This window comes from Macrotis lagotis, chromosome 7 (genome assembly GCF_037893015.1).
Source record: "Macrotis lagotis isolate mMagLag1 chromosome 7, bilby.v1.9.chrom.fasta, whole genome shotgun sequence".
Taxonomy (NCBI): Eukaryota; Metazoa; Chordata; class Mammalia; order Peramelemorphia; family Peramelidae; genus Macrotis; species Macrotis lagotis.
Window position 1 is genome coordinate 97,262,159 of NC_133664.1, and position 21,580 is coordinate 97,283,738.

At 35.7% G+C, this 21,580-nt stretch overlaps 1 protein-coding gene across 3 annotated transcripts in view; it reads right to left on the reverse strand.

The window, feature by feature from the left end:
* The window catches only part of CUL1 (cullin 1), a 121,464-nt gene that overhangs the window by 61,454 nt on the left and 38,430 nt on the right, over nucleotides 1-21,580 (reverse strand). For all 3 annotated transcript variants that reach the window (XM_074193459.1, XM_074193460.1, XM_074193461.1), the window contains exon 3: nucleotides 960-1,134. In XM_074193459.1, the coding sequence (XP_074049560.1) occupies nucleotides 960-1,134 (175 nt within the window). The remainder of the gene's footprint in view (nucleotides 1-959; nucleotides 1,135-21,580) is intronic.

Here is a 21,580-nt window from a genome sequence, read left to right on the forward strand (position 1 = left end):
TTTTTTTAGAAACAGGTTAAATGTTTCTAATGTATAAAGTTATTTAAGGAAAAAACAATCTGGAGCATGCTGAAATTTTTGTACCAGATCTGTGTAGTTCAAAGTATGAATATATACACAGAAAAATATGTGCTAAATTTCCCAGGGTAGAGAGTATAGATATCTTCACTCACTCTATATAACATGTATAGCACCAGCTGAAGGCCCCACTTGCCCATCCGTGTGGCTGGAAGTAAGGCACCACACTGCCTTTGCTACAGAGATGAAGACTGAGGAAGAAAAAGGCAGAAGATGAAGGGGAAAAAAAACTTAATCACTACCCAGGCAAGAGGAGTACATCAGGGCAAAAACCATACTCAAAAAGAAACAGGTATTCAAAGAAACTCACCTTGGTTAATTAAGATAGTAGTAATTCTATTGTTCCTAAGTCTCACAGCAAAATTACTTTTGAGAAAGTCATTTGTGTAAATCTTTAAGACAAGCTATCTTTTCATAGTTTATGTATGGTGTTGTTAGAAAATAAACCTTTAAATAAACTGGATTTCTTAATGTCACAGTAGGAAAATGGCCATGAATTTCTAAGAAATTAAAATAATTTAAAGGGAAGTAAATTAAGAGCTGGGTCATAGAATCAAGAGACCTTAGATGTCATCTTGCCCAACCTCTTGGTCCATTTCACAAATCCCTTACATGACATCCAACAAATGGTCATTCAGCTTACAATAGAAGAATCTAATTATATAATTGCATTAGATGTTAAAAATATACAAGTTATTTATAAAAAATTTATAAAAAATATTCCATTTCTACTTTGGGCAAAAGGAATCAACAATTTCAACAGTGTTGAATGACACTTTGAAGACTTTAACATTTAGGTATCATTCCACATTTTGTTGAGTATCTACTTGTATTTTACATCTGTTTTTAACTACGTAGTTCACAATGTAAAAGAATCTTACCTTAAGAAGGTTTGTCAAATAATTCTTCAGAAATTCTTTCAGTCGTTTGTATAATTCCAAACCAACAAACTGAGCTCCTCCAGGTGTTTGACCTTTCTTAGATTTAGAAGGGGGCACTCCAGCTCCTCGAGCTTGGTTGGATTGATGTACACTAGTACAGTAGTTATAAACATGACTATAAAAGGTTAAGGAACTTAGTAATACTTTAATATTAGTCATAGTTAAAATGAATTCATTTCTAATTTCAGTTTTATTTTAAAATCTCTGTGTGAAAGAAAAAAAACAAATCAAAAAATGAATCTTGAAATTTTCTTTAAAATGGAAGCAGGAATAGTTTCCCAAAAGGCTAACAAAAGTTGTTAAAAAAATACCCAACTAGAAAATAGACAACTCAGTAAATTCACCTTAAGAATCAAAGAGATTTATTTTTAGTCGAGAAACTGAACATAATACTAGAGTGCTGTCCAAACTATGATAAAAACCTAATGAAGTCAGAGGGCTGACTCACAGCCTCTGGTCTTTGAAATTACTTCAAAGACCTATGGTTATATCAATTATTGCTAGTTTGTGAGGTCCTAGTTCCCCTGAAACAACAGACTACTCAATAGTAGGTTAACATTTCTGATTTCAATAGTACATTTATCACTGTACTGAGGGTCCTCAAAATTTTTTAGGTTATTAAAGAGATATTCTTCTTTAGCAAGATTGTACTACATTAATCTATAGAAAGTTTTTAATTTTGTGAAATTTAGATAATGTGTAGGAAGTAAGAGTTAGAAGAACTTTACTTTTACATTTACAAACCCAAATAAAGGGGCAGCAATGGGGAAGGTAAAAGAGCATTGATTGGGGCAGCTAGGTGGTGCAGTGGATAAAGCACCGGCCCTGGAGTCAGGAGTATCTGGGTTCAAATCCGGTCTCAGACACTTAATAATTACCTAGCTGTGTGGCCTTGGACAAGCCACTTAACCCCATTTGCCTTGCAAAAACCTAAAAAGAGCATTGGTTGCAGAGTCAAAGTGCCCAAATTCAAACCCTGGCTCTACTTGGGTGACATGCGGCAAATCCCTTCACTTCTTAGGGCTTCACTCAGTACCCTCACTTATAAAAACAGGTGATAATTTATAATTTGTAAGGTCCCTTTCCAGCTCTAAATTGATGATGCTACCAAAAAAAAACTTTTAAGAAAGCTATAGAGAAATTAAAGGAGACTTCTGGGGTAGAATCAAAATGATGGCATGAAGCTAGCATGCTCTTGGAAGCCTCTACACAGACATTAAAGTTAGAGATCCCACCAAAAAAAAAAAAGACAAGACTGAAACAAGTTTTCAACTGTAGACATTATGGAGGATCTTCAGTGAAGGTCTGTCTCTTTGGGGGAAAAGGGGAAGTCATACCCAACTAGGCAGGAGAGCAGTAAAGTCAGTGGGAGGCTTTTAGCCATAGTACAATCCAGGTCCCGCAGCTTGACAACAGTATAAGTCCCAATAGCTTTACAGCAAGCCAGCAGGAAGGGTCCTGACTTCAAATAAAGTCGGAACACTGGGGCAAAATACAGGACTGGGTTGAGAACAAACCACTGCAAAGGCAGAATCTAGACTTGGAAGGAGGAAACAAACCTCTGCAAAGGCAATGCCTGGGCTACATAGGCAACATCTTGGTCAACAATGAGCTAAGGATCAGACCCCAGTCCCAGCATAAAAAGCTTAGGTCTATACTCTCTATATCCAGGAGCAGAGCTCAAGCAATCAAAATGAGCAAAAAAAAAAAAAAAAGCTAAAAAAGCATCTATCATAGAAAGCTACTATGCAGATAAAGATAACAATGCCATCTCAGAAGCAGTGAAAAATCACCCACATGGGAAGTCTCAAAAGAGGCTATGAACTGGACTCAAATCCAAAAGATCATAGATGAACTTAAAAAAGAATTTAAAAACCAAAGAAGAAAAGAAAGATGGAAGAAAGAAATGACCTACAAAAGCAAAATAACCAAAGTGGAAAAAGAATGTAACTCCTCAAAAAAATAAAACTGACTAAAAGGACTGAAACTCATCTAAAACTCAAATCAACCAACTGGAAAAGAAATGGAACTTATCTAAAACCAAAATCAAACTGGAAAAGAATGCAATTCATCTAAAACTCAAATTAACCCATCTGGAAAGGGAATGTAATTCAACAAAGAGTAAAATTAACCAACTGAAAAAGGAAACACAAAAGCTATGTGAAGAAAATCAAACCCTAAAATTGAGAATTGAACAAATAGAAACTAATGAATCTATGAGACTACAAGATTCCATGAAACAAAGTAAAAAAGATGAAAAAAATTGAAGACAAGGTAAAATACCTCTTAGGAAAAATAAAAGATCTGGAAAATAGATCTAGCAGAGATAATTTATGAATTACTGGTCTACCTGAAAGCCTAGATTAAAAAAAAAAAAGAGTCTAGAAAATATCTTTCAGGGAAAACTGTCCAAATCTGCTAGATCAAGAACACAAAATAGTCACTGAAAGAATACACAGAACTCCTCCAGAAAGAGACCCCAGGATAAAAACCTCCAAGAGCTATCGAAGTCAAATTCCAGAATTCTCAAATAAAAGGAAAATACTGTCAGCAGCAAAAGAGAAGCAATTTAAATACAAAGGAAACACAATCAGATTTACTCAGGACTTCTTAGCTTCAACACTGAAGGACCAGGAGGGACCTAGAATACCATATTTCAGATGGCAAAGGACCTAGGATTACAACTAAGAATTTACTACCCTGCAAACTTCAGCATATTTTGTCAAGGGGACAAGATGGATGTTGTATGAAATAGAGGGCTTCCAAAATTTCCTGATGAAAACATCATAATTTAACTGAAAATCCAATCTCCAAATATAAGACTTAAGAGAGGCATAAAACAAAATAAATATTAATTAAGTACATTAAATTATATACAACTCTACAAAAGGGAAGACATAACACTTTTAACTCTTGAGAACTATATTTCTATTAGGATTGTTAAAGGTTGAATATAGTTGAAGAAATTGAATTTAGAGGATATGGGTATGGTTGGTTCCTGCCTTTCCATTGAAGAAAACCAAGATGACATCACTAAGTTTAAGAGAAATAGACGAGGTAAAAACTAAACTTATGTGTCTCCTATTTCCTTTGACCAACTTTAATTCTGTCTTAGCACCTTCTTTGATGAGGGCATCTTATGCTGGGTGGTCCAGGTTCAGTTTCTCCCATACCATATAATCTTCAGGTTTGCAGTACCATAGGGGCAGAGGGTGGGAATTTACTTATTAGGGTGACATAAAGATATTAGGAAGTGATCTTATCTTAATCCATACTTAAATTAACCAGGTTTAAGAACCATAATTGGAGAGCTAGAGGTAGGGGGAGGGGGAAGAAAGTGTGGGAGAAAATATGCTTGGGGGGGTACAAATGGTTCATGAAATGATTTGGCTTTGCATGTTGCTTTGGCTCATGAGGACTATGAGTCCATGGGGGGGGTCCTTGAAAAAGGGGGCAAGGTATAAAGTGATTATAATTTGATGATTCATGATTCTTAAGAAGTGTATTTCTATTGAAACATAAGAGGGGAGAGTACTTAGTGACTATAGGGCAATGTTTCTTATCAATCAATCAATCAACCTTTGACTGACAGTACTTCTATCAGATCAGATAAAAGGAGTATAAGTTGATAAAAGGGATGTAAATACAAGACAGGGTTAAAACAAATAAAAACATAAAAAGAAGGAGGCTAGGCATTAGTTGATAAACAACACCAGGTGAAGAGGCACTAAGACCTATTATACTAGAGGGAAAGAAAGGAAGGTGTGAACACTGAGTAAATCCTATTTAAAAGATCTGGTCCAGGGAAGAAATAAAATACTTTCCCACTTAGATTTAAAAATCTATCCTACTCTATAGGGAAATTGGAGAGGAGGGAAAGGGAAAGAAAAGGGAAGAAGGGACTGATAAAATGGAAGGCAAAATTATAAGTGAAAATAAACTAAAAGTTAAAACTTAAAAGTTAAAGGGGAAAGGGAGTACAACTTTGGTGAGGAGGAATAAGAGGAAAGGAAAAAAGAAAAGTATAAATGCAGAAAGATAGCACAGATGGAAATACAGAATTAGTAATCTTAATTGTAAAGGTGAATGGGATGAACTCTCCCATAAAACAGAAGTGGATAGCCTAATGGATCAAAGACCAGAATCCTACAATATGCTGTTTATGAGAAACACAACTGAAGCAGAGATATACACAGGGTAAAGGTAAGAGGTTGGAGCAAAATATATTACAGGGGAAGCAAAAAAACAAAACAAAACAAAACAAAAACCCAGGGGTAGGGATCCTGATTTCAGACAAAGCATAAGCAAAAACAGATCTCATTAAAATGAATAAAAAAGTAAATTATCTTCTTTAAAGGCACTATAGGCAATGAAGCTATACCATTATTAAACATGTATGTACATGTTTAGTATAGCATCCAAATTCTTGGAAAAGCTGAGTGAATTACAAGGAGACATGGACAGCAAACCATAATAACAGAATTAGATAAATCTAACTAGGGATGGCTAGATGGTACAGCAGATAAAGCACCAGCCCTGGAGTCAGGAGTACCTGAGTTCAAATCTGACCTTAGAAACTTAATAATTACCTAGCTGTGTGGCCTTGGGCAAGTCACTTAACCCCAATTGCCTCCAAAAAAACAAACAAATAAATAAACAAATAAGACTGATGAACCTTTGGTTAATCCAATTAAAAAAAAAAAGAAGAAAATCAAATTACCAAGTATCAAAAATGAAAAATTTTTGGAGGAAATTAAAGAGATTAATTTTGAGCTATTTTGCCAAACTGTATGTAAAAAAATTTGTTAACTGAGTGAAATGGCTGAATATGTACAAAAATACCAACTGCCTGAATTAACAGAAGAGGAAATAAAATACTTAAAATAAGCCCATTTCAGAAAAAGAAATGGAAGAAACCATCAATAAACTCCCTGAGAAAATGTCTCCAGCTCCAGATGGATTTACAAGTGAACTCTATCAAACATTTAAGGAACAACTGGTTCCTATTCTATATAAACTCTTCGGAAAAATAGGTGAAGACAGAACTCTGCATAATTCTTTCTATGTTACCAATATGGTGCTGATACCTAAACCAGAAATAGTTAAAACAGAAAATTACAGACCTATCTCCCTGATGAATATAGATGCAAAAATCTTAAATACAATCTTAGCAAAATAACTACAATAACTTATCACTAGGATAATACATTATGACCAAGTAGGATTTATCCCAGGAATGCAGGGTTGGTTCAATATTAGGAAAATTGTCAGTATAATTAATTGATCAATAACAAACCTATCAGAAATTATGATTTTATGAATAGATGCTAAAAAAGCTTTTGACAAAATAACAGCACCCATTCCTTCGAAAAACACTAGAGAGCACAGGAATAAATGGATTGTTCCTTAGAATAATAAGCAGCATCTACCTGAAACCATCAACAAGCATTATATGCAATGGGGATAGGCTAGGGGCATTCCCAATAAGATCAGGGGTGAAACAAGGATGCCCATTATCACCACTCCTATTCAATATTGTATTAGAAATGTTAGCTTCACATAAGTCATCAAAACTGTCTGGTATTGGCTAAGAAATAAAATGGTGGACCAGTGGAATAGACTAGGTGCAATAACAGGAAACGATTATAGTAATCTGCTGCTTGATAAACCCAGAGAGTCCAGCTATTGGGATAAAATCTCTCTTCAATAAAAAATGCTGAGAAAATTGAAAGTTAGTATGGAAGAAACAGATTAGACCAACACCTCAGACCCTATACCAAGATAAGATCAAAATGGATACAGGATTTAGACATAAAAAAACAAAACTATAACAAATTAAATTAGATGATCAAGGACTAGTTTACTTGTTAGATCTATGGAAAGGGAAGCAGTTTATGACTAAGGAGGAGATAGAGAACATCACTATAAACCAACTAGATGATTTAGATTGCATTAAATTAAAAAGCTTTTGGGGGAAGCTAGGTGGCACAGTGGATAGAGCACTGGCCTTGGAGTCAGGAGCACCTGAATTCAAATCCAGACTCAGATAACTTAATAATTACCTAGCTGTGTGACCTTGGGCAAGTCACTTAACCCCATGGCCTTGTAAAAAACAAAAACAAACAAACAAAAAAAACTTTTGCACAGATAAAACCACTGTAACCAAGATCAAAAGAAATGTAAACTGGGAAACAATCTTTACAACTAATATTTCTGACAAAGCACTCATTTCTAAAATATACAGAGAACTGAGTCATATTTAAAAAAAAAAAACCCATTCCCTAATTGACAAATGGTCAAAGGATATGCAAAGGCAATTTACAGGTAAGGAGATCAAAGCAATCCGTAGTCATATGAAAAATTGCTCTAAATCATTACTTATTAGAGAAATACAAATTAAAGCTTCTCTGAGGGACTGCTTTACACCTCTCAGACTGGCCAATATGACCAGAAAGGATAATGATCATTGTTGGAAGGGTTGTGGGAAATCTGAGACACTATTACATTGGTAGTGGAATTGTGAACTAATCCAACCATACATACAACAATATGTAATTATGCCCAAAGAGCAATAAAACTGATTATACCCTCTGACCAATACTAAGACTATTTCCAGAAGAAATCATAAAAAATGGGAAAAGTGCCACAAAATATTCATAGCAGCTCTTTTTGAAGTGGAAAGAATTGGAAATTGAGAGGATGTCCATCAATTAGGGAATGGTTGAACAAGTTATGATATATGAATGTGACAGAGTACTATTGTTCTATAAGAAACTATGAATGGTTGGATTTTTTTTTTTTTTAGGTTTTTGCAAGGCAAGTGGGGTTAAGTGGCTTGCCCAAGGCCACAAAGCTAGGTAATTATTAAGTGTCTGAGACCAGATTTGAACACAGGTACTCCTGACTCCAAGGCCGGTACTTTATCCACTATGCCACCTAGCCGCCCCTGAATGGTTGGATTTTAGAGAAGCATGGAATAAATTACAGGAGTTATTGCTGAGTGAAGGGAGCAAGCAGAACCAAGAGAACATTGTACATATTAACAACAGTGTGAGGTGATCAACCTTGTTGGACATAGCTCCTCTCAGCAGTTCAGAGAGCTAGGATAACCCTAGGAGACCTACTATATGGACAATGATATCCACATCCAGAGGAAGTAAAACAAAACCAAAAAAAACCCCTATAGAATCTGAATGAACAATACATTCACTTTTTAAAAAATTTCTCATGTATATTTCTTTCCTATCTCATGTTTCTTTTTCTTTTCCCTTAATCTTAATTACTCATACAGAAAACAACTAATCTGTAAACACGTTAAACAAAATGTGTATGTACAATATTCACTAGATTGTCACTGAGGGTAGAGGGGTGGGAAGGGAGGGTAGAAGGAAATTATGTTACTTAAAAATATGCATATGCATATGATATTGTTGAATATTCAATGTTGAAAATCTTTCATAACATGTATTTGGAAAAAAATAAATTGTCACTCAAAAATAAATCAAAGTCATCAATAAAAAAATTATAGAGCTACAAACAACTTTTCTTTCAAAAAACCTATAGTACAGCTGTAGGCTGCTAGGTAGCACAGTGGCTATAATATAACCAAGAATAACTTAGTTAGCAAAGTTAAGTATAATTTTCAATTTAAAAAAGTGGACATTTAACAAACTGAAAGATTTTCAGGTTTTTATGACAAAAACCCTAGAACTTCAGGGGGAAAATCGTCATATAATACCCAGGAAAAATATAAGGTATACAGTAAAGACTGATTCAACACTCACTAACATCATATTGTTTACTTCTTATATGTGAAAACATCATTAAGTACTGTTATGAGTATTGTTTGGGTAGTTTGAAAGAAAGAACTGGGCTGAACTAAGTGTGATGGAGATTCTAGAAAAAAACTGTAGGGAGAGATTAAAAGGAGTACTTATCTCTTACAAGTGAGACTTAAAAAGAAGCTAATGCAGGGAGATCAGGTGGTGATGGAACTTTACTCTCATTGGGAATTGGTTCAAGAAAAAGCAAATATATCTAAGAGTATAACAATCTTCTAAAGAAATAAATGGGCAAACAAGGGAACGGGGGGGGGGGGGGGGAATAACAGAAGATCTCTTAAAGGAGTGGGTAGGTTAACGAATAGAAGGGCCAAGTTTTGGGTAGAAGTAAAGTAGAAGAATGAGGAAGAAGAGTAAAAAAAAGCAAGGAATAAGGAAAAATAGGAAGAGGAAAATATACAAGTAATTATAACTTAGAATATGAATGGGATGAATTTGTCTAAAAACAGAAATGAATAGCAGATTAAAAAATCTGAATTCAACAATATGTTGCTATCAAGGGACAATAAGAATGACAGATATGCACAAAGAGAAAATAAAGGGCAGGAGTGGGATCTATTATATTAAAAAAAAGCAGTAGCAAGCTAAAATAGACTTAAAAGAGAAACATAGGGAAACTACATTGTCAGCAATATTTATTCAACAATATTTGTTTATATCATTTAAACTGCTATAAAATACTTGCCAAAACAGACCCAGGAACTATGCAAACATAAAAGACTTTTTATATGAATATGGTCATACCTAAATAATTGAAGTAATATTTATTATTCATCAAAAGGTCAAGAATATCAAGGGAATTGATGGAAAAAAATGCAAAGGAAGGTGGCCTAGACATAGTGGATCTAACACTATATTATAAAGCAGCATTCACCAAAACTGCCTGGTAAAAGTTAAAGACTAGCGGATTGGATTAAAGTAGGTACAAAAGAAACAGTAGCAAATGACATGACTGTTTGATAAACCTAAAGACACTAGTTTCTGGGAAAAGAACTCATTATTCAACAAAAACTGCTGGGCAAACTAGAAAATAGTATGGCAAAAATGAGGAACAGACCCCAATCTCCCACTCTTATTTTTGTAAATAAGGCTGAAATGGGCACAGGATTTAGCCATAAAGGGTGATACTATTGATCAATTAAGAGAACAAGGAATATTCTTATATGTTGGACCTTTGGAGAAGGGAGAAGTTAAACAGCAAACAAGAAAGAGAGAACATTATAAATTGCAAACAAGAATAGAAGGAATGAAGATAGCTGGGAAACAATTTTCACAGTTTGTATTGCTGATAAATGCCCCATTTCTAAAATATATAAAGAATTAAGACAAATTTGTAAGATTATGTCATTCCCCAATTGACAAACAATAAAAGCATATGAACAGGGATGAAGAAATTAAAGTTATTTATAGTTACAAGAAAAAAGTTCCGGGGCGGCTAGGTGGCGCAGTGGATAAAGCACCGGCCCTGGAGTCAGGAGTACCTGGGTTCAAATCCGGTCTCAGACACTTAATAATTACCTAGCTGTGTGACCTTGGGCAAGCCACTTAACCCTGTTTGCCTTGCAAAAACCTAAAAAAAAAAAAAATTCCAAATTATTGTTGATTGCAATTTGGAACTATGCCCTAGGATCTATCAATACCAATACTAGGTCTATATCTCAAAGAAATTATAAAAATTTGGAAAAGTCTCACATATTCAAAAAAATTTATAGCTAGGGACAGCTAGGTGGATAGAGCACTGGCCCTGGAGTCAGGAGGACCTGAGTTCAAAAATATTTATAGCAGATTTCTTTGTAGTGGCAAAGAATTGAAAATTGTGAGGATACCCATTGATTAGGGAATGGCTCAACAAGTTATGGTACGTGAATGTTATGGAGTACTTTTGTACTCCAGAGGTCAGACTTTAGAGAAGAATGCAAAGACTTGCATGAACTGTTGCAGAGTGAAGTGAGTAGAACCAAGAGAACACCGTACCCATTAACAACAATATTATGAGATGATCAAATATGATGGAAAAAGATCCTCTCAACAGTTGATCAAGGATAATCCTAAGAGACCTGCTATAGACAATATTACCAATAGAGAAAAAAAAAGACATGGAGTCTGAATGTAGAATAAGGTATACAAACTATGTTCACTTTTTAAAACTTTTTTTTTTTGCAAGGGAATGGAGTTAAGTGGCTTGCCCAAGGTCACACAGCTAGGTAATTATTAAGCGTCTGAGTCTGGATTTGAACTCAGGTACTCCTGACTCCAGGGCCAGTGCTCTATCCACTGCGCCACCTAGCCGCCCTTTCTTAAAATTTTTAAAGTTTTCCCTTTCTTTCTCATGGCTTTTTCTTTTCCCTTAGTTCTAATTATTCTTTCACAACTAATATGGATATATGTTAAACATGAACATACACATACAACTTTTACCAGATTATTCACCATATGGGGGGGGGGGAAGAAAGGGTGGCAGAAAAATGTGAAACTCATAAATTTGCAAATGGATGAAATGTTGAAAACAATCTATGCATGTAATTGGAAAAATAAAATAAAATTTCAATCGAAAAGAATTATTTTTCATGGGTAGGCAAAGCCAGTATAATCAACATACCATGCCAAACAAATTACTAAATTACTAAAAAAAAATCTGAGTTGAAAAGAAGAGATTCATATCATAAAGTACATTATAAGGGGAGAGCATTGTTGAAGTATAAAATTGATAATTTCAACTTTTAAATTAAATTTTTTTGCATAAATAAAATCAATGGAGTCAAGAATAATAGTACTGCAATTAACTGGGAAAAAACTTTCATAGACATTAAACTCTCAGATTAAGTTTTGTGTTCACATTTTGTGTGACTGTTGGAAAATTGTGTACATGGCAATGTTTTTATTTCTTTTCTTGTTCTGTTAAAATTAATAAAAATTAATAAAAAATTTACCCCCCAAAAGCCATCTACATTCTTCAAAGCTTTGTGGACTTCTAAGCTTCTCCTATCATTCAATTTCCAATTCATTTCAATAAGTATTTTTTTAAGGTTTTTTTTGCAACGCAAATGGGGTTAAGTGGCTTGCCCAAGGCCACACAGCTAGGAAATTACTAAGTGGCTGAGACCGGATTTGAACCCAGGTACTTCTGACTCCAGGGCTGGTGCTTTATCCACTGCATCACCTAGCCGCCCCTCAATAAGTATTTTTTTACCTCACAATTGCTCTCAACAACTAGTCAAAAAATCTCCTAATTATATTTCCTTCCATTCTTTCACTGGGCTCTAAACAATCATAGGATCCTATGATTCAAGATTTAGAGTAACAGTTGGTCTTGGAAATCATCTCATCCAACCCTCTCAGTTAATGAATGAGAAAAGCAGACTACAGAAACGTTCAATTATTTGCCCCAAATCATCCAGGCTTTCAGGAAACAGTAGGGACTTATTTTGATACTCATAGCCACAGAGCCAGAACTCTTTCTATGCAGTGAGAGCCTTATTCATATGACCAAAGGTTAAAGACCAAACATAAGCATCTGGGGGTTTTAGCTGAAGACAAAACAAAAAGTATGTAACAGCAGGACTTGGCACACTGCAGTTCCGGTCACTGAAGTTTCTTAGTGACTTGCTTCAGTGGTTAATAGAAAGCAAGAAAACACAGGTCAACCTCACAACAATTTCTAGAATCTCTTGTAGATCTAGGACTTTAAAACCCAAGGTTAAAATACAATGCAGTGCTTTCAGCTTATTAGATAGACTGATTTGTTTCTTATACTACTTTTAATTTTCTCTTTTAAGACTTTTTAGTGCTAAGATTTTCAAGTATTCTTACTACAGTAACTTTTTGCTGGAACTACTCCTTGTTCTTAGCATTTAAGGATTGCTTTTTAAATTCTGAATTTTCAACGCTGTATTGGCTTATTAGTTTTTCTTAACTGCTGAATATTTTAGAATACATCCTAGGTCTTTGCCTGACCTACTGTGACTGTGTTCTAAGATATCAAAACCTAAGTTTTAAAATCCTATAGAGATAGCACAGATTGAGGATGAAGTGTTGCTGGACTTTAAAGGACATGGAAAGGCATTACATATAAGAAAATGGAACGTTTGATCAACAGTATCAAAGGTTACTGAAATAAGAGACATGAGCATTAAGAAAAAGCCATTAGATTTGGAATTTAACAGTGGAGATACAAGGAACCCTATGGATCATAAATTCCAACACCCCTCATTTTACCGATGAATTTATTCAGAAATTTTATGACCTGGTGAGGGTCCCACAGTTGGTTAGTGTTGAGTCAGGCCTTCCTAGCTCAAACTCCAACATTCTCTCCACTAAGGTAAAAGTAGGCTGCCTGTACATAAGTGATATAAAAGATTTCATCAGAAATAGACCTAGAGGGGAGGCTAGGTGGCGTAGTGGATAAAGCACCAACCCTGGAGTCAGGAGTACCTGGGTTCAAATCCGGTCTCAGACACTTAATAATTACCTAGCTGGGTGGCCTTGGACAAGCCACTTAACCCCATTTGCCTTGCAAAAACCTAAAAAAACCCAAAACAACAACAAAAAAAGAAACAGACCTAGAAGAGGCCAAGTGGTCAAACAGCAAGAACATGAGAAAACAAAGAGTATTACAATGGTATCCCTGGGAATGGTCACAATAGTGCTTTTCTTTCTTTCTTTTGTAATGTCTTTTTTTTGGCAAGGCAATGGAGGTTAAGTGGCTTGCCCAAGGCCACCCAGCTAGGTAATTATTAAGTGTCTGAGGCCGGATTTGAACCCAGGTACTCCTGACTCCAGGGCCGGTGCTCTATCCACTGCGCCACCTAGTTACCTGAGGTGCTTTTCTTTTATAAAGTACTTTATTACTCATTTATCCCTTACAACAGACCTGAGAAAATGGATATATATTTTCTCATTTTAATAAATTATTAAGTGACACAAAGAAATTTGAACTCAAGTCTTCTTTCTATATCACAGTTTCTCCGTTCAATTGGCTTCACAAAATCATTTATGTGCAGACATCCTGGCATTTTTTTCTACAGATTTTTTAAACAATTAGTTCAATGGTCACTCTGCCAATCCTGTTCTAAAGTTAATTTCATGAATAGCAGTGCTAAGTATAGTTAAGAAGCAAAAGAGAAAGGAGAGAGAGGTTTTGCTTTCCCTTATATATGATTAGAAAGTATATGGGCTGGTAATGGGGCAAGGGCAACAAATAACTAATAGCCTGCTAATAAACTCCAATGGCATCTATGTCAGGCCAAGAATACTAGAAAAAGACCCTTTTCATGCTAAGGAGACCCAGGTGGGTTATGATCTATATTGCTGATGTTAATAGTCACATTGTGTATATCTCAGAGTCATTCAATAGCAAGGGAAGAAACAGGCATTTATTAATATATAAAAATGTGCATTAAAGCACATACTGAAACCTTTGGTTTAAGAAATAGGCTCCCTTAAATATGTCTGATTTCAGGTCATGTGTCCACAAAACTTACTTAAAATAAAACAACTAAACAAACCTGTAATGAGTCACATGACCAACAAAATTAAGGACTACACAATTTTTCTGATTCTCATTACTTCTCTTACCACTCCAAAATAAGAATTATTAAGAAGTAAAGCAGGGGGTAGCTAGGTGGCGCAGTGGATAGAGCACCAGCCCTGGAGTCAGGAGTACCTGGGTTCAAATCCGGTCTGAGACACTTAATAATTACCTAGCTGTGTGGCCCTGGGCAATCCACCTAACCCCCATTTGCCTTGCAAAAAAAAAAACCCTAAAAAAAGAAGTAAAGCAATTATAATTGAGTTTATGGTACAATCCAATGAAGACCAATCAAATCCATGGGTTTGTACTGTGCAATCCTATCAGCTAACCCTTTCTGCTATTATAGGTTCTGCTGGCTAACTATCCCTTCCACACACCATTTTCTGTTCTTGCCCTTTTACTCTATTGCAGCAAGTATTGAGTCTCACCAACTTTGTATATCAAGAAAGCAGCACAGACTGGTTGGAATATTAAGTGCAGGCACTGGGGCAGGGTGTCTGAATTTGTGTGGATTTTGTGAAAAGGAAATGGCATCCGGCTGAGGGCAATTTTGTTCCCAAAGAATTCATTTTGCCCAGCATGGGGAGAAGCTGAACTGGTTTTGGAGAAAGAACCATCAAAGGAGGAATCAGAAACAGTGAAACAAGAATATAAGAGGAAAATGAATGAGATTACCAAATATCTCAGGAAGAAAAAAATTTCAGTTTAAAAACTCTGCTAAACAGAAACACACCAATAATTAAGATATTAAAAACAGAAGGACCAGCTGATGACCTAGTCTCCAGATTATTTAAACACAAGTCCAAACATCACCAAATATTGCAAGAAAAAGGAAAATGAATCAATATTCGATGAGGCACAGACTTCTTTGGATTCCCAAGAAAATATGGATCCACAGTAGGATACTGTTAAATAATTCAAGAGACTAATAATTGTGAAAGTAGAATTTATGGTCAGGTACAGCAGAAAGTACAGGCAGAAAAGGAAAAAAATTCCAACAAAGTTATACCCCTGGTGCTAATCTCAGCAAAGAAACAAAGGACAACTAATGTGAAATGCAAAGAGGAGAGAAGCAAAACAAACAAAAGTCAAAAGAAAACATGATCAAGTAAAACATTACATTTTAAAGACAGGATGCAAAGAAAAAACTGAAGATTTATAGACCTCCCAGAAGAACATAAATCAAAAAAACCAAAATATCATAATACAAGAAACAGTACAATAAAACTGCCCAAAAGTGTTGAACAGAAATAACAAAGCATCACCTAAAAGAATTCAGTGAGGGAAAAAAAAAACAAATTGCAAATTTCAAAACATATGAGGGTTAAATTTAATTATTCCAAAGACAACAAATTCTCTAAGTACCTAGAAAAAAAGACTTTTAAGACTGTAAAAAATAAAGGAAAGATAAGAAAAATCAAATGGGACTTAATTTGACACCCACAAGAAACCATATAAGGGACCAGAAGAGCAGTGGAATACAAAATTTAACTTAGTATGATAAACTCTGAAAACTTATGCCTAATAAAAAGAAAAGAAAGAAAGATATTTGGAGCTTTATTATACCCTTGTCCCAAAACAAAAAACCTGCCTAGACTGGATTTCTGAAATACAAGAAAGGCAAACAAAGGCACAATAATTTAAATAAATTACCCTGGGGTGGGAATAAGAAAAAAACTGATTTTAATAAACTAAAGAGAAAGACACCTATGGATTTTTAAAAAAACAGTAGAAAAACATAATACACAGATCATTAAGAGATCTCTTTCTCAAAGTACACAAGCGGACAACAGCATGAATGTAATTTAAATAGAAGAACTAATGGTGGAAGGACAGACCTGACACACCACAACACTTGAGCCTACAAAGTGATTGAATGCAGAATGAGAGTGTGCATAAAAGGGGAAGAGAGGAATAAGATAGAGGAATTTGTGATATACTCAAATCAAGCAGAGGACAGCAATCAGTGAAAGAAAATAAATTCTCTAGTCTCTCAGGAAGGCCTAGTGGACCATGGGTGATACAATAAAGAGAAGATTAAAAGAAAGAAGAGAAAAACTTAATGCAGAGTTAATTGGGGGAGGGTAAAACCACCCATTGAAGAAACCTCCCATAGAGGGAAATATTCTAGAAAGGGAGATAGGGACCTTGGGTGCTATCTGCAGAGATTTGGCATCTTAAGCGTTACTGCTACCACTGAAAGAATGATGTGCCTTCAAAGCTCAGAAAGGGAACCTAAACTCCTGGGTTCAAATGACCACTCAAGAGAGTGGGAACACTTGGATCTAGAAGACACTGCATGGAAAACAGAAAAAAAAAGTTGATGAGGAAAGCAGGGGCAAGTAATGAACTGCACAGAAAAATTCTATCACAGGACAATAATTTTTTCTAGTCTTCCCCTTTCAGGAACTTCAAAGGCTATATCACCTTCCATTTATTATTTCAATTAGGAAGTTCAAGATAGGTACTACAAGGTAGTAAGATAAAATTATTCAAAATAATAGAACTCAAAATGTGTACCTTAGAAACTTTTAATATCATAAGGAATCCCAAAGACTAAAGAAGGAATAATTAAGTATTAGACTCATAAATAAGAAGTCTAGGGGAAAGGCAGAGAAAGGTAAGAGAAATAAGAATAGTAAGAGAAATAAAAGGTGTAGAAAATTAAAAAAAACTAACAAAAGCAAAGTTGGATTTTAACTCAGAGGTGGGGAAAGAAGGGAAGCTTAGAGAAAGAGAAAGGAATGAATAAATTCAGTAAAAATCCAAAACCAGGGAAAGAAGTAAGGAATCCAGGAGTTTGAGTGTGAGAGGAAGAGTTATAAGAAATAGGACTGCCTAAAGTAGAATTAAGCTATGATTATTAAACACAAATAAACCCAAAATAAAATACTGTTTTCAACAGCAAATGAGGGGAAAATTATAATTCAGAAAAAGTTCATTTCAGAGGCAATTGGAGGAAAACAAAAATAATTTACACAAAAACCTAATAAAATAAAAGGTGATATTGGATAAGAAAATAAAACCTCACAATGTTGCTTACAAAAAGCACAAAAAAGTCATATATAGCATAAAAGTATAAAAGTGAAGCATCAAAGTTTTATTATGCGTCACATGAATCCCCAAAACCAGGAGTTAACACATTCATTTATAACATAAACCAAATTTTGACATAATTTTCCATAAACTGATCCCATCAAAGGCGTTGGTCAGATCTACAAATATTGTATACAGATCTCTGTTCTGTTCTTGGCATTTTCCCTGGAGTTGTTGTGCAGCAAACACCAACCTCCAGCTGAAGGATCAGCCTATTGAGGACTCTGGCAAGAATCTTATCAGCAATGACTAAAAGAGAATACCCCTGTGATTGTCACAGGACAATTCCCTCCACCTTTATAGAGATGGATGATGGAGAAATTCTTGAATTCTTGGGGGATAAACTCTCCGTGCCATATAACTTGGAAAATTTCAGTCAGTTTTTAGATGAGCAATGGACCCCACACCTTGTAGATCTCAGCTGGAATAGAATCAGCACCAAGTGCTTTGCCATTTGAAAGGAGTCTAATGGTATTCAAAAACCTCTTCTTCAGCTGGAACTTAGCTAGGGACTGAGTGACTTCAACTTGAGGTAAACAGTCAATGGCTTCTAACATTGATTAATGATAGTCTATTAAGAGCACTATTCTTATCTCTCTCTAGGATCATGTCCCTATCTTTAATCAAAGTAGACCCATCAGCACTGAGTAGTTGAGATGCATCATGTCTTCGGTCCATAAATAGACTACAAGGCATCATAAAAGCATTTTGGTTTGTTAGTGTCTGCATAAAATTGAATTTCATCTGCCTTCTTACTGATCCAAGAGTCCTGCATCTAAGCTTCGCTTGGGCTTTACTTTTGATGGAATTAAATCCTGCCTTCTTAGAATAGGAAAAACTATCCTGCTGGTAAACCCTGTGGAATTCTTGTTTTTCATTTAGCAGTTTCTGTATTTTCTCATCCTTTTCATCAAATCAGTCTTGGTGTTTTTGAGTGTTCTGGCTCAGATGAGCACATGCAGTGCTGCATACCAGATCTCTGAAAGCTGCCCGCTCCTTTTTTTGCTTCACTGTTGCCAGCTGTTGTGTTGGCTGTTTTCCCTCCAAGTTAGCAATAAACTGCTCCTGTTCAAAGAGATACTAATCTCTTGACATTAATTCTTCTAGAAGCTTTGGTTGAATATGAATATTTAACTTAGAGAGGATGAGTCTGTGATCAGTCTGTGCTCTCCTGCACACACTGTCTTTGCCACTCTCCCACCCTGTCTGTCTCTTCTCCTTACAATCCCATAGTTTGATAGATGGCTAATGTTGGTTACTTCAGGAAGTTTTATTGTGTTTAGGCATATGGAAGACAGTTTTTGTGATGAGGTCATGAGATGCACAAATCTTCAGTAAAGGTGACCACTGCTGTTGCTGTTTCCAACTCCATTCCTCCCAAGGACTCTGCCAAGTCTGGTAATCTGAGCCTACTCTAGCACCCAGGATTATAAACTTGTCCTCTTTGAGTACATTGATATAAGGGTCTCCAGGTCTTCATAAAATTTTTCTTTAACTTCACCAGTGTTCATCATGATGGGAGCATAGGCACTGAGGATAGTGGCATGGAGTTTTCCTGGAAGTGGAAATCTCATTGTCAGAACCTGTCATTAACTCCTTTTTTGGTAGGCATTCAAGAATGTTGACTAGATTAGTTCTGATTGCAAAAATTACCCCAGCTACACAGCATTCCCTTTCACTGTAACCAATCCAAAAAACATGTATTCAGCTCCAACTTCAGTAAGCTAGCCTTCATTTGCCAGCCTTGTTTCACTTGGGGCTGTTATTTGGATACCCTGCCTTGCTGAGTTATCTGGCAACAAGAGTTGTTATCTACAAGTGTGCACACACATTCCAAGCACTGATGGTGAGTGGTGTCTTTTTTGAACACTTCTGTGTCTTGACTACACTGTGGGATTCCTGCCTGACAATCAGTTCAGGGTTGAGTAAGCAGACAATTTTTAGGGCCCCTTTTCTAGCCCCTTACTCTCACCAGGAGGTGAGCAGTACAATCTTTAAAAGGGATGCTGAATCCCACTGCTGCTTTCAGTGGCGAAATGACCCTATGGACTGGGCTGACTATGCGCTGGGTTGTGGCCATAGCTCCCAGTGTATCCACACCTGCTGGGTCATCGTATGCCTGTTGCTATGCATGTCCAGGTTCTGGATAGTGGATACTTTTCTTGAGATTTCCCAGACACCAATGGAGTAAAACAAGAATATATCCTTGCTCCCATACTTTTGAGCATGATGTTTTTAGCCACATCAAACACCTTCACTGAGAATGAACATGGCCTCAAAGTCAGTTACCACACTGATGGCAAATTCTTCAAAGTTGAAAAAGGCTACAAACCATGACCAAAGTGGAGGGAGTGTTGGTGCATGATCTTGTTTGCAAATGACTGTGCCCTCATTGCAGCCTCTGAAGCTGAGATGCAACAAGAATATGGATCGATTTCCTGATGCTTGTGTTAATTTTGGTCTCACAATTAACATCAAGAAAACGCTAGGTGCTCCATCAGAGGGCACCATATACATCCATAAATGAAATAACTGATTACAGCAAATGGAGAAGTTTTCAGTATCATGGACAAGTTCAATTACCTTGTCAATGTTCTTTCCAAGGAGGTTGACACTAACATTTTCAGAGCTAGCTCAGTATTTAGCAGGCTCCGAAAGAAAGTGTGGAAGAGAAGAGTAATGTATTAGACTGACTACCGGACTGAAGGTCTGCAAGAGCCACTGTGCTGACCTCTTTGCTATGTGCCTGTGAAACCTGGAAAGTCTACTAGTCATGAAAGGAAACTGAATCGCTTCCACTTAAATTATCTTAGAAAGATTCTGCCTAGCATTCCAACATTACTACAGAGAGAGAGCAACTATAATGGGCTAGACACATTGTTAGAATGCTGGATGTAAGTTTGCCAAAAAAGACTATTTTAATAGAGAACTCACACAGGGCAAGTGCTCTCAAGGGGATCAGAAGAAATGATACTGAGACACCCTGAAAAGTTCTTCTCATTGAAGAACTTTAGAGTTGATTGTACAGCATGGGAGACACTGGCACAGGACTGTCCAGCATGGCGTGCCCTTATCAGTGAGGGTGCTGTGCTCTATGATGAAGACAGAATTCAGCTCACAGGAAATGTGACATTCCCATGAACTATCTGTGCCCAACTATTTGTGGTAGAGCATTCCGAGCTCATTTCAATCTGATCAGCCACAGTCAGACACACTGTGATTTGTCTCAAACATAGTGATGTCATTTTGGTCTTCTTTGATAATGAAGGACAAGAACCAACCAACAATATAAAAGAATTAAAGGAAAAATTAACTGAATTATCCATAAGAATAACAACCAAAGACTTCAAATGTCCCTTTCTCAGTTTTGAATAAATGTAATGAAAAGCTAAATAAATGGGAAAACATAGAACTGAATTTTCCGTAAAAGTTAGAGGACTGAAGGAAGAGAATTTGGAAATAAAAGAAAAATTTAAATGATAAAAATAGCAAACAAAAAGGAATATAATTCTTAGCATCAAATGGTTATTTCACAAAAACAGCAATAAATTAGGGCACAGAAATATTACAAAAAAGGTAAAATATTAAACATATTTTATAAAATATATATATAGTTCATATATATTATCAAGAGTCTTTTTTACTACTTTCTTTTCCCCTTTTTTCTTAAGAGAAGTGAAGAGTTCTGCTAGCCAGAAGAATTTCACCAAAATAGCTTATGCTGTTTTTAGGTGTATAGTATTTTGCCGATTTGGGTATTTTCCTTAAAATAGGAAACTTATGAATTCAAAATTCCACAATTATCAGGCTTAAATAAAAGTGAACAAAATTCTTCACTATTATAAATTATACAAAATAAATTTTTGGAAATTATATGCTATCTTTATATACCAGATCGATTACAAAGAGTAATATTATGATCTTTTTAAAAGGACTTAATTTTAACACCTTCATTTTACCTAGTTCATCTGGCATTTATGAGATGTCACCAGAAAGTAGCAAAATTGTTTTTGTATGACTGAAATAAGCAAAGGAAGAATGCTTTGCTTGGGGACATGGTACAGCACATTTCAACTTTCAACAGAAGTATTTTC